Source organism: Rhinoderma darwinii, chromosome 2 (genome assembly GCF_050947455.1).
Source record: "Rhinoderma darwinii isolate aRhiDar2 chromosome 2, aRhiDar2.hap1, whole genome shotgun sequence".
Taxonomy (NCBI): Eukaryota; Metazoa; Chordata; class Amphibia; order Anura; family Rhinodermatidae; genus Rhinoderma; species Rhinoderma darwinii.
In genome coordinates, this window is record NC_134688.1 from 41,273,828 (window position 1) to 41,288,278 (window position 14,451).

General features: G+C 43.2%; 1 protein-coding gene and 1 long non-coding RNA gene across 2 annotated transcripts in view; one reads left to right on the plus strand and one right to left on the minus strand.

Moving 5' to 3' along the window:
• The window catches only part of LOC142740489 (uncharacterized), a 67,063-nt gene that overhangs the window by 36,849 nt on the left and 15,763 nt on the right, over positions 1-14,451 (plus strand). The window contains exon 3 of the long non-coding RNA XR_012880723.1: positions 8,571-8,704. This is a non-coding gene — a long non-coding RNA (uncharacterized LOC142740489). The remainder of the gene's footprint in view (positions 1-8,570; positions 8,705-14,451) is intronic.
• Positions 8,413-14,451, minus strand: part of LOC142740488 (sarcolipin) — a 28,965-nt gene continuing 22,926 nt past the window's right edge. The window contains exon 2 of the mRNA XM_075849982.1: positions 8,413-8,960. Coding sequence (XP_075706097.1) covers positions 8,771-8,866 — 96 coding nt within the window. The 5' untranslated portion in view covers positions 8,867-8,960 and the 3' untranslated portion in view covers positions 8,413-8,770. The remainder of the gene's footprint in view (positions 8,961-14,451) is intronic.

Consider the following 14,451-nt stretch of genomic DNA (forward strand, 5'->3'; position numbering starts at 1 on the left):
AGCGCCAGAGGCGTTTCTTGAAGCTCCCGTGCCCCAATGAAAAATCTATAACAAAGCCCCCCATCTACCATCTGCCATTTATAATACTTATGTGGCAAATTGGGCTTTGGCCTTCTCAGACACCAGGGCCCGGGTGCAACTTCTACCTCTGCACCGCCTAAAGCTGCACCCTGGGCCGCCATCAGGAATTTCAGGGCCCCATACTGCCAAGGAGTCTGGGCCCCAGTCCCCCCTTAATTATCGGGTGGGGGGGAGACGAAAAGTAGTGGGGCGGGAGGTAGGGCACAGTGAAACACAAACTAGCAGGGTCTCTTTGGAGGGGCGGGGCAGATAAAGGTGGGTGTCAAAGGGCAAAGGGGAGAGACTAAACACTTAAGTGCCAGGGCTCGGTAGGAGAAGGGGAGGGGACGGCTGGGAGAACTGAAAGTGGCAGGGGTGGGAGAGTGGCCAGGGGGGAGACACAGCCTGACATAGGCTCTGTGGAGTGACAGGGAAGAGACAGCGGCTCTGTGGGGGGCAAAAAGGGAAACAGTGTAGACACTGGGAGTAGACACTAGATGGCATGAGCAGGGGGGCACCCTGATTAAGGGGCTCTGTAGGTGAGAGGGCAGTGAAGAGACACCTTGGCAGGGGCTTTGCATAACTCCCAATTTTCAAGTATCCCAAACAGTGACTACTGATGCGGTGTGCAAAGTGCGCCATGCCTCGATTCCCGCACAATCGCGGCCTATACACATCCAATTCAGCCCACACAGTATAATACCAAATAGCTGCCCCCACACAGTATAATTCCCTCTAGCTGCCCCCATACAGTTTATTGCCCCCATAGCTGCCACCATACAGTATAATGCCCCCCATAGATGCACCCATACAGTATAAAGTCTACTCAGATGCCCCCACACAGATGCCCCATGCAGTATAATGCTCCCATACAGTATGATGCCCCATAGCTGACCCACACGGCATAAAACTCCCATACAGTATAATGCCCCCATAGCTGCCCTTATACAGTATAATACCCCAAAGCTGCCCCATACAGTATAATGCCCCCACAGCTGCCCCATACAGTATAATACCCCTATAGATTCCCCCATATAGTATAATGCCCCCTAGCTGCTCCCATACAGTATAATGCCCCCTTAGTTGCCACCTTACACTATAATGCCCCACTAGCTGCCACCATATGGTATAATGCCCCCACAGCTGCCCCATACAGTATAATGCCACTATAGCTACTAAATACAGACATAGGTAAGATTTTTGCTTTTTATGGGGGCATGAGGAGATTATTTGAGGAGACTCCGGGCAGCAGCAGCCTGACACAGACATCACTCAGCTTACCTGCTCCCCGACAACCACGGCCATGGACAAGTGAGTGCAGTGCGGCATTTCCCTCCTGAGAGACGCCGGCATTCACTTCCGCATCGCTGCACTGGTTCCAGTAGGGTTCCTTAAAGGACCAGTGCACACACATGAGTAAAATCTGTAATAAGCCCATGATCACCCTAGGATATAAAAAGGGCTCTGCCCTTGCATTCATTGCCTGAGCGTTGTTGTGTTTACCTGTGTTAGTCTTGCAACTAGTCCCTTAGTGTTATCCTGTTCCCAGTGTTCCCCTGTCCTGCTACCTGTATCCCGTGCTACCTTTGTTATGTGCCTTTGAAAGTTGGAGTCGTGTTGTGCCCCCGGTCACGCCTGCTGTGTTACACCCCGCCTGGTGTCTGTTGCCAAGGTCCCATCTGTGCCGAGCCTCCAATATTGTCTGAACTACTAGAGGTGCCCTTGTGCTTGGACTATATCTATACAATGACTTGGTACACTGTTTGGCCAGCTGCTATCTTGCTACGGCAGTACGGCCCAGTGGGTCCACATACCCACAGATCGTGACACACATCATCAATAAAAACTAGTGACCCAGTGCCTTTGGCAGCCATGCATGCCCATGCCATCATACTGCCTCCACCATGTTTTACAGAGGATGTGGTGTGCTTTGGATCATGAGCCATTCCAAGCCTTCTCCATACTTTCTTCCTCCCATCATTCTGGTACAGGTTTATCTTAGTTTCATCATTTTGATTTTTCATTTTCGTTTTTCACTCCCCACATTCAAAGAGCCATAACTTTTTTATTTTTCCATCCATAGAGTGGTGTGAGGGCTTATTTTGTTGCAGGAGGAGTTGTAGTTTCTTTTGGTACCATTTATAGTTCCATATAATGTACTGGGAAACTGAAAAAAATTCTTTGCATGCTGAAGTTGGAAAAAACTGTGATTCCTCAATTGTTTTTTGGGTTTAGTTTTTGCGGCTTTCATCGTGTTGTAAAACCGACAACTTATCTTTATTCTGTGGCTCAATACGATTACGGTGATACCAAATTTATATAGCTTTTTTTATATTTTACTACGTTTATTGATGAAAAACTCTTTGTTAAAAAAAAAATGTTTGGTGTCGCTACATTCTGAGAGCCCTAAGGCCCCATGCACACGAACGTGCTTTTGCGGCTGCAATTTCCCTGAAAATCCACGGGAGAATTGCGGCCCCATTCATTTCTATGGGGCCATGCAGACGACCGTGGTTTCCACCGTCCGTGCATGGCCCAGGAGCCCGGACCGTAGAAAGAAAGGTCATGTTTTATTACGGCCGTGTTCTGCGGTCCAGGCTCATAGCAAATAATGGCGGTGGCCATATTGCAGGCGGCCCGCGGGTGTCACTTCGCCCCCGGGCCGACCCGAAAATCACGACTGTGCACATGGCTACGGTCGTGTGCATAAGGCCTAACATTTTTATTTTTTGACCGATTGAGCGGTATGAGGGCTTATTTTTTTGAGGGACGAGCTGTTGTTTTCATCGGTACCATTTTTTGGTAGGTAGAATTTTTGATCACTTTTTATTAAAAATGTTAACCAAAAAACAGAGATTTTGGCATTTTACAATTCTTATTGTTTACGGTGTTCACCGTGCGCGTTAAGTATCGCTATATTTTAATAGTTCAGACTTTTACGGACGCAGCAATACCAATTTTGTTAACTTTTTTTATTTTTTACATTACTTTAGGGGGAAAATGGGAAAAGGGGGGTGTTTTGAACTTTTAATATCTTTTTTTTTTTTTCACTACCAAAAACTTTTTTTCACACACTTTATTAGCCCCCCTAGGGGACTTAAACCAGTGATCATTAGATCGCTGGTACAATATACGTATTGCAGTATATCGTAATTTTTACAGGCATCTGTTAAGCCCTGCCACAGGCAGGGCTTAGCAGAGGCAGAGTGAAGGCAGCCCGGGGGCCTTCATTAGGCCCCTGGGCTGCCATAACAACCGTCGTAACCGCCCAATCTCACTGCGGGGGGGGGGGCGATGAGCTGTCAGAGGGGGCCGCCCCCCTCTTCTCAACGCTTCAAATGCTCAAATTAGGATGTGAATACCCTCAAACTAAAGCTGAGAGTCCACACTTTAAGCCCATATTAATTATATACGCAACTGTATATTCAATATGTTTTGGTAAACAGCTAAAATTCTAAAACTTGTTTTACTGTCCAAATAATTGGCCTAACTGTATATACAGCACCAGAACCAAGCTCTGTACATAAATACAGCACCAGTTCCAAGCTCAGTACATAAATACAACCATAGCACAAATACAGCTGAATTTAGTGCAACCCCTGCCGTATAGGTTTGTATGGTGTAAAACGACAGCTCCCAGCATGGCCTGAACAGTGGTAAGGATATGCTGGGAGTTGCTATTTCACAATAAAAAAAATCATACCACCCATCATCTCGCCGTAGATCATACAGTGACTACAGTACTGACGTCTTCTCAGATTCTAGTTGTTCTTTTTCTCTTTCTATCCAGTCCAGACCTCTATGATGACTTCTCCCGGCCACAGCCCATTTCTGCAGTTTTCCTGCTCAGATGTCTTCAGCTTTTCGCTTTTCAAACATTTCTGCACCTATAAATGAAGATAAAATTCTCATGGTACCACACACTATGCCCCCAAATATAATAGCACCATACTCTGCACCTCTAATTATATTAGCGCCATACACTGCACCTCTAATTATAATAGCGCCATAAACGGTGTCCCTGATTATAATAGCACCATACACTGTGTCCCTGATTATATTAGCACCATACACTGTTTCACACACACCATGCCCCCTGTAGATCGTGCCCCCCATAAAGCCCACTGTAGATAGCGACCCCATAGAGCCCCTTGTAGATAGTGCCCCCCATAGAGCCCCCTGTAGACAGTGCCTGCATAGAGCCCGCTGCAGATAGTGCCCTACATAGATCGCTCTGTAGATATTGGCCCCCATAGATCCCACTGTAGGTAGTGGCCCCTGTAGATAGTGCACCACATACAACCCCCTATAGATAGTGCCCCACATATAGCCCCCCTGTAGATAGTGCCCCACATACAGCCCACCCTGTAGATAGTGATCCACATATAGCACCCCCTGTAGATAGTGAACCACATATAGCTCCCCCTGTAGATAGTACTCTACATATAGCCACTCACACTTTTAAAAGAAAAAAACAACTTCACATACTCTCCTGATCCCGTTCCTGCGCAGTCCTCTTGCAGTAAAGGCCTGCTTTCTTCTGAGCAGGTTTGCTGGGTCTGAACAACGCAAACGGCGCATTCTGCCCTGCCAATCAGGGCCTTTCAACGACGCTGCTTGCTCTGCCATTCAGCGCTTATGCATGTAATTGTATCTGCGTCCTATAGGCGCCTGTGCAATTATAGTGAATGAGGGGGTGGCGGCAGCTGGTTTCAGTGGCTTTCTCAGAGAGGCAGCAGGACACAGCAGAGAGTGGGCGTCTTCTTTTTTTAATTTATGTCCGGGCCCCTGACGGCAGTACCAACAGTACTGCCCTTATGGTGGCCCTGGCTACGCCCCTGAGCTCTGTGCCAAGAACAAGAGCCAGACTTTTAGAAGGAATCTCTATTGTGAATGATGTATAATGTAAGCAGGTAACCCATTGTACCATTGTTATAGGACCCCAAGAGTCAGTATACTTTTGTTGGGGGGTCTGTTGATTTGGAATGTCATCCTTCAAGAGGTAGCAACCAAGTGAATGTGCATTTTTAATAGATGGCCCAATTATTTTGGCCTGATATAGTCAATGGATAAGAGTATATGTTTTATTATGTGTTTTATATGCATTCCTCCTGGAAATGTATTAATACGATTGACAAATAGGCGATTCCATTCGCTTTGTCAAGGTGGCGTATTCCAACACACTGTCACAGTGCTGATAGAGTCAAACTATATAGGAAAACACCATATCGATAAAGGGAATGATAGCATCCAATTGTCAATTTATTCATAAATTTCCAGGAGGAATAACAGAGGGACCGCACAATGCAGAGTTCTAAGAAAAGATTCTCCAGAATTGTTAAACAATGCACAATGCCCCAGCGTTGAATACTAGCATTTACTAAAAACAGACATGTCAGTAGAGCTGACAGGTCCTCTTTAAGGCTGGGTTCACACGACCTATTTTTGGGCGTAAACGAGGCGTATTATGCCTCGATTTACGCCTGAAAATACGGCTACAATACGTCGGCAAACATCTGCCCATTAATTTGAATGGGTTTGCCCACGTACTGTGCCGACGACCTGTCATTTACGTGTCGTCGTTTGACAGCTGTCAAACGACGACGCGTAAAATAACTGCCTCGTCAAAGAAGTGCAGGACACTTCTTTCAGACGTAATTTGAGCCATTTTTCATTGAATTCAATGAAGAACAGCTCAAATATACGGCCGTCAATGACGCCTCGCAAAATGCGAGGAGGAGCATTTACGTCTGAAACGACGGAGCTGTTTTCTCCTGAAAACAGTCTGTAATTTCACACGTAAAAGGCAGCTATCGTGTGCACATACCCTAAATGTAACAATTTACCATCTTGCTCAATTATTAACCGACAAAGCACCGATTCAGACTTGTCCTGAACCTGCAAGTTTTTCTGCTTATTTACACTATTTGAAGGCAGCATTATATATATTACATTTTCAATATGTGTTCCATATGTGTTTGCAGTGGTGTACACAGAGTAGAAGGGGCTTTATTCTTAAAATAAAAATTACGCCCCTCTGCTCTTACTGGTTCATAAGATGCACCCCTCCTTTAGGGATAGGAGTACTCAGTGATTGTTGTCACATACCCACATTTTTTTTTGCAAAATTTGCAGTAATTCCTAAAGAGGCAAAAGCCCCAGGAAAGTGGGATAGGGCTAGCATGAGCTGGGCCCCTGATTCTCATTATTTGCCTCCAGTATGTACGTCCTTGGGTCTCTGATATTACAAAGTTCCTGTAATCAACAATTTGTGACCTTTGTGGACTTAACTTACTTCATGAGTTCTCATGAAAACTTCTTCTTCCATCACTTTTTCTAGATTATTTTTTAGAAGATTTTGGATCCTAACACTTTTTGCTCTAGTGGGCACAGATCCTGCAGGTTCTCCATTGCATTGAAGACCTTGGGCGGATATGTATTTATGCATCTAGGAGTACAGCTCTGGAGTATGGCAGCCCACCATTTTTTTCCCTCTGGACCCCTCTTATGTTTTGCCATTTGACTTCCCCTCTAGGCTTATTTTACATGGACTGTTTGTGACTATATTATAACAATTTTTTTCTTATACATTGAAAGTTAGATGTACTATTGCCTGGTCAACAACAGTATCTCAATAAGCTCAAAATTTTAACAAAAATTCCATGAATCCAGCACGTTATACTCCTAAAAACTTGGTAGTACAGTGTCTATAAAAAATAACCCCAAACCTGATTTTAACCCCAAGTAGCCTGCACTTGAAGTTGCAAAACAGAAAGGAACGAATAGAATAGTAAATGGTGTCTGAAATTCGGACTGGACACTACTGGCATCATTAGGTCTGGACATCTAGAGCCTTTATCGCAGACCTAATCCCCTGCCGGCAATTACTATGCTGGTGCAGGTATCAGGGTAGCAATGTGTGTACCCACAGGTGTCTTTGTGGCAGTATTATTAGTGCACATTAGACACTGTGATTGGCAGCATTATTAATGTAATATTTGGGCACTGTATGATGCAATTATATGCATGCTGCATAGGTGCTTTATAAAGCACTATATGGCAGCATTTTTTTAGCACTTTATGGCAGTATTATTTGGGCACTGTGTCGTTATTATTTCATGATAATTTTCACATAAGGGTGTACACGAGTGTCTGCAGCGCCCCATGCATAGTACATTGTTGTCAGAACCTACCATGCTTGACAGGACTGTGATGCATCCCGGCATCTTAAAGGGAATGTGTAGCGAATTAAAACTTTTTTTTAAGTGTCGTTACTTATTTCTATTATATTTTTTAAGTCTTTTGCTGTATTTTTTTTTTCTTCCATATGGTGGAAAGTATTAAAAATGAAATAATAATTTGACATGTTTTCCTATGTTGGCCACCAGGGGGAGCACTTCCCAGAATTACAGCAAGGTGAATAAGGCAAAGCAACCTGACTCACAGCTGCCGTAAATGTGGGAGGGAATCTCTCATTGGTGTCTTCAAATTGCTAAGCAGTGTCCGGCAGCCATTTTGGGTGTGATTCTGCAGCTGGCAGAAGTTATAGGACACACCAAAAGGCTATGGGTATGTTCACACGCTTACTAAACTTCTGAATTTTGACCGGGCTTACCTTGAGTCTTCTTTTGTCTTGTCCACTGGTGCTCCATACGATCAATTATTACTGACCCTGTCTGACTGGTCCTGTCTCTGTCTTTCTACCTGCTATTGACTGTGATACTTTCCTTCAACCAGTTGTCGTAAGCAGCTCCATTTAGAGAGTTCCTGCTTAGAGCCTTCTAACCAACATTATTAAGGGAATAGGCCTGAGGAGAACCTTCTTGTACCAAAGTCCTGGGGCAGTTCATATTTTCTCTGCAGTACCCTATGGACTAAATTGAAAACAAGATGCCAACATTCTTGACAAGGCTCTTCTACCTGGCTAATAGGGCATCTGGAGAAGGGTTGCCTAGAGCGGATAACACACTTAAAGGGGTTGTTCTGGATTACAAAAACATGACTGCTTCCTTCTAGAAACAGTATCACACCTCTCCATGGGTTGTGTCAGGAAGTGCAGCTCTGTTCCATTGAAGCAAATAGGGCTGAGCTGCATTTGTGGCACTGTTTTAGAAAGAAAGCAGACATATTTTTCTAATACTGGACAACCCCTTTAATTAACACATACAATGATGTTTGGTTTGTTTTTTTCCTGTCTCCTTGGATGTTTTAATTTCAGTCATAGCTGGCTTTTACAGCCAACACATTACTTTGAGAAAACTATAAAGAACAGCTGGAATCTGTTGTTAACAAGTTACTTGTATTAAAATAAAATGCAGAAGAGCAGACATAATGTAATAATATTTGGTGGGAAGATTTTATTATAATGGAAAACACATGGAATTCAAATGTTCAATTTCTTTTTAATCCAAATATTCCCGATTTTTATTTCTAAAGGCAGAAGTTTTACATTTTTCTCGTTGCTTCCTCCGGCAGACTAAACATATCTCCTGTGTTTAATATGTGTGCAGATCATCGCAGCCAAGTAATGAATCATAGCGAAGTGAATGCTCAGGTTGACATTGACCTAATTTGCTGGTGGTGGTGGTGGATGGAGGTGCATGGTGACAGAGCACAGCATACCATGAGGATGTAGAGGTGGAAAGTAAGTCTCACATATTTCCATGTAGACAATTTTACTTGATTCGTTCCATGACCTTTGTGATGTCTATTAGCTTTGGTAAGATTTCACTAGAACCCACATGAGGAGGACTGTGATCAGGACAATCATAAAGTTGAGGAAAAGCTCCTGAGTTGAACGCTCCATTCTTAAGAAGGCTTGAGGTTTGGCCTGTGGATTATGGTAACTTAACCCTTGGGATGACCACGGCTGTCAATGTCGACTGTCAACTCAGGTTGTCCTACAAATGTAAGCAGAGTATGAAATACTTAATATTCATCACAGTGTCCATATTCAGAATTGGTTAAAAGCTAAAAAGTTCTGACATGGCAATAACTGCAGCTATACAGTAGGAAATATATTTAAAAAAATACAAAGATAGGGTATTTAGATTGTGAGTCCCACTGGAGACAGTGAATGAAGTCAACTTCTGTACAGCGCCGTGGAATATGTTGGCACTATATAAGTAACAGAAATAAATAAATAATATATATATAATAAATATATATAATATACAAGAAATAATATGGCCACCATGCATTATCCATTACGTGAAATTAATAAAACTGGGTTTCCACAAACCACTCATTTTAGAGGCTTACCTCAGTAAGCCGCCAAATGAAGTATAAGTGGAGTGAATGTATATTATTGTTCTATACAAACAGACGTGTGCGTTCCCGCCCCCCAATGTTAAATCTGTACCAGGGCCCCTCAACAGAAAATACACTTTATAGTAATGGTATGCTTTGATTTGGCAGAGGAGTGGTTGAGCCGCCTCTGGAACCACATCGAAGGTGCAACTACAAAATCTGCATTTCATATACATACACCCCTGAAAGCACACAGGGATGTCACTGCACATAAGGCCAGATTCACACAAGCGTGTGCGTTTTGCGTGCGCAAAAGGTCCGTGTGTCATCAGCATATGGTGCGCGGCTGCGTGATTTTCACGCAGCCGGCATCATGATGACACTCTGGTTTTATGTTTACAAACAGAAAAGCACATAGTGCTTTTCTGTTTTCATTCATTGTTTTTACTGCTGTTGCGCGAATCAAGCGCAGCACCTGGAAGTGATTCCGTGTGCCGAGCGCGATTTGCACGCACCCATTGACTTCAATGGGTGCGTGCAGCGCGAAACACGGCCAAATATAGGACATGTCGTGAGTTTCACGCAGCGCACATACGCTGCGTGAAATTCACTGACAGTCTGAACGGCCCCATTCAGTAACATAGGTCCGTGCGACGCGCGTGAAAAACACGTGCGTAGCAAGGACGTATTATACGTTTGTGTGAATAAGCCCTAATTATATATACCGCCACAGAGATAATTAACACTGATAAGTCACAGTACAGGGATAATGAACACAGTGATGTCACAACACAGAGGTAATAAACACAGATAAGTCAGAGTTCAGGGATAATAAGCTTCACCTCCGTCAATCCAAAATCACTTTACTATAAGGCTGGATTCACACGAGCACATTACGATCGGTATTGAACGCGGCTTCCAAGGGGTTAATCGGCGGGGACCGCCGTGATCGGTCCCTACACACTGAGCTGTGATAGCCTGGTGTCGGAAACAGCAGGTATCACAGCTCAAACACGTGCTGGGGCAAGATGGCGCCGTGTTAACTCAGGCCAGTACTATTACTGAGCTGAGCGCGAACGATGTACTCAGCGCAATGAAATAGTACTAAGCTGAGCGGGAAGGGGTTAATAATCTTTTCCCTATGTTAGTGTAAGGCTGGATTTACACGAGCACATTACGTCCATAATGGACGGAACGTATTTCGGCCGCAAGTCCCGGACCGAACACAGGGCAGGGAGCCGGGTTCCTAGCATCATAGTTATGTACGACACTAGGAGTCCCTGCCTCACTGCAGGACAACTGTCCTGTACTGAAAACATGATTACAGTACGGGACAGTTGTCCGGCAACGACTCCTAGCGTCGTACATAACTATGATGCTAGGAGCCCGGCTCCCTGCAGTGTGTTCGGTCCGGGACTTGCGGCCGAAATACGTTCCGTCCATTATGGACGTAACATGCTCGTGTGAATCCAGCCTTACACTAACATAGGGAAAAGAACATTAACCCCTTCCCGCTCAGCTCAGTACCATTTTGTCGCGCTGAGCACATCGTTCGCACTCAGCTCAGTAATATTACTGGCCTGAGTTAACACGGTGCCATCTTTCCCCAGCGCGTGTTTGAGCTGTGATACCTGCTGTTTCCGACACCAGGCTATCACAGCTCAGTGTGCAGGGACCGATCGCGGCGGTCCCCGCCGATTAACCCCTTAGAAGACGCGTTCAATACCGATCGCGGCTTCTTAGGGGGTTAAGCCACAATCGACGGCCCGCTACACGATAGCGGCCGGCAATGGCTACTATGGCAACCAGAGTACTAACAATGGACTCTGGCTACGCCATCGACGGAAGCCTAGTGAGTCCTGACAAAGTCAGGACGCACTATGCTTGCTGTCAGTGAGTAGCTGACAGCTCTAATACACTGCACTACGCATGTAGTGCAGTGTATTAGAATAGCGAACAGGGCCTCCTGCCCTCAAGTCCCCTAGTGGGACAAAGTAAAAAAGTATAAAAAAGTTGTGTAAAAATAAGAAAATAAAACTTTTAAAAGTGATAAAAGTAAAAATCCCCCTTTTTCCCTCATCAGTCCTTTATCATTAATACAAATCTATAAATAAACAAATAAACTATACATAATTGGTATCGCCGCGTCCGTAACGGCCTGAACTACAAAATTATGTTGTTATTTATCCCGCACGGTGAACGCCGTAAAAGAAAATAATAATAATAAACTGCACCAGAATCACAATTGTTTGGTCACTTCACCTCCCAAAAAATTTAATAAAAAGAGATCAGAAAAGTCGCATGTACCTAAAAATGGTGCTGATCAAAACTATAGTTCGTTACGCAAAAAAACAAGTCATGACACGGTTTTCCTGATGGAATAATAAAACAGTTCTGGCTCTTAGAATAAGGTAACACAAAAAGTGAATGATTTTTTACAAAATGTATTTTATTGTGCAAACGCCATAAGACATAAAAAAAAACTATAAACATCTGGTATCGCCGTAATCATATCGCCCCGCTGAATAAAGTGAATATTTCATTTATAGCGCACGGTGAACGCTGTAAAAAAAAAATAGAATAAAAAACAATAGTAAAATTGCTGTTTTTTAGTCACCACGCCACTTAAAAATAGAATAAAAACTGATCAAAAAGTCACATGCACCCCAAGAAAACTACAATGAATTCCTCAAGGGGTCTAGTTTTCAAGCAGTGATAATAGCAAGGAAAAAGGGGAATGGGAGGAAACCTCAAGCTCACCAGCTTCACACTCCTGTGTCTGATATCGCCCGGATCAGCCGCGACGGCCCACGGCAGGAAACTGTAGCAAAAAGAAGGAATGATCCAGCGATGTATGATAAAGGTGGGGGAAACTCTGTTCCCACTTTATTGGAAAAATCAAACCACGAATGATACAACGAAATAACGAACAACACCAGGAGGATGACAAGGTGGTGGAATTGGCACGATATGAAGCCTAGTTTTCAAAATAGGGTCACTTTTGGTGGATTTCCACTGTTTTGGCACCACAAGACCTCTTCAAACCGGACATGGTGCCTAATAAATTAAATTAAATTAATTAAATTTCACCTCTACTTTGTTCTAAATTCCTGTGAAACACCTAAAGGGTTAATAAACTTTCTAAATACTGTTATGAATACTTTGAGGGGTCTAGTTTCTAAAATGGGGTGTTTGATAGGGGTTTCTAATATATAGACTCCTCAAAGCAACTTCAGAACTGAACTGTAACCTAAAAATAAATAAATGAGGCAATACTTCGCTTCTTACATTATACTGATAATGAGCAGTGCCCACCCCGAGATGACCCCAGTTTTGACCGTTTGTATAAACGGAGACCCCTATTAGACCGTTTCAGTGCCCGGTTTTCCCAAGCATATACCCCCGAGAAGTGTATTTCTATTGATGAGTCCTTGGTACATTTTAACCCCTTCCCTCTTTAGCCACTTTTGACCTTCCTGACAGAGCCTCATTTTTCAAATCTGACATGTTTCACTTTATGTGGTAATAACGTTGAAATGCTTTCACCTATCCGGGCGATTCTGAGATTGTTTTCTCGTGACACATTGGACTTTAAGATTGTGGTAAAATTTGGTCGATACATTCAGTATTTAATTGTGAAAAACACGAAAATATAGTGAAAAATTGCAAAAATTAGCATTTTTCGCAATTTAAATGTATCTGCTTGTAAGACAGGCAGTAATACCACACAAAATTGTTGCTAATTAACATCCCCCATGTGTCTACTTTAGATTGGCATCGTTTTTTGAACATCCTTTTATTTTTCTATGACCTCACAAGGCTTAGAACTTTAGCAGCAATTTCTCACATTTTCAAGAAAATTTCAAAAGGCTATTTTTACAGGGGCCAGTTCAGTTGTGAAGTGGTTTTGAGGGCCTTATATATTAGAAACCCCCAAAAAGTCACCCCATTTTAAAAACTTCACCCCTCAAAGTATTCAAAACAGCATTTAGAAAATGTCTTAACCCTTTACACATTTCACAGTAATTAAAGCAAAGTAGAGGTGAAATTTACAAATTTCATATTTTTTTGCAGAAATAAATTTTTAATACAATTTTTTTTATAACACAGAAGGTTTTACCAGAGAAATGCAACTCAATATTTGTTGCCCAGTTTCTGCAGTTTTAGGAAATATCCCACATGTGGCCGTAGCGTGCTACTGGACTGAAGCACCGGCCTCAGAAGCAAAGGAGCACCTAGTGGATTTTGGGGCCTTATTTTTGTTAGAATATATTTTAGGCACCATGTCAGGTTTGAAGGGCTCTTGCGGTGCCAAAACAGTGAAAATCCCCCAAAAGTGACCCCATCTGGGAAACTAGACACCTCAAGGAAATTATCTAGGGGTGTAGTGAGCATTTTGACCGCACAGGTTTTTTACAGAAATTATTGGAAGTAGGCCGTGAAAATTAAAATCAACATTTCTTCAAAGAAAATGTAGGTTTAGCGATTTTTTTTCTCATTTCCACAAGGACTAAAGGAGAAAAAGCATCGCAAAATTTGTAAAGCAATTTCTCCCGAGTAAAACACTACCCCACATGTGGTAATAAATGGATATTTGGACACACGGCAGGGCTTAGAAGGGAAAGAGCGCCGTTTGGCTTTTGGAGCTCAAATTTAGCAGGAATGGTTTGAGAGGCGATGTCACATTTACAAAGCCCCTGAGGGGACAAAACAGTGGAAACCCCCCACAAGTGACCCCATTTCGGAAACTACACCCATTGAGGAAATTATCTAGGGGTATAGTGAGCGTTTTGACACCACAGGTTTTTTGCATAAATTATTGGAAGTAGGCTGTGAAAATGATAATCTAAATTTTTTCAAAGAAAATGTAGGTTTAGCTAATTTATTCTCATTTCCACAAGGACTGAAGGAGAAAAAGCACCGTAAAATTTGTAAAGCAATTTCTCCCGAGTAAAACAATACCCCACATGTGGTAATAAACGGTTGTTTGGACACACGGCAGGGCTTAGAAGGGAAAGAGCGCCATTTGGCTTTTGGAGTCCACATTTAGCAGGAATGGTTTGCGGAGGCCATGTCACATTTACGAAGCCTCTGAGGGGACAAAACAGTGGAAACCCCCCACAAGTGACCCCATTTTGGAGA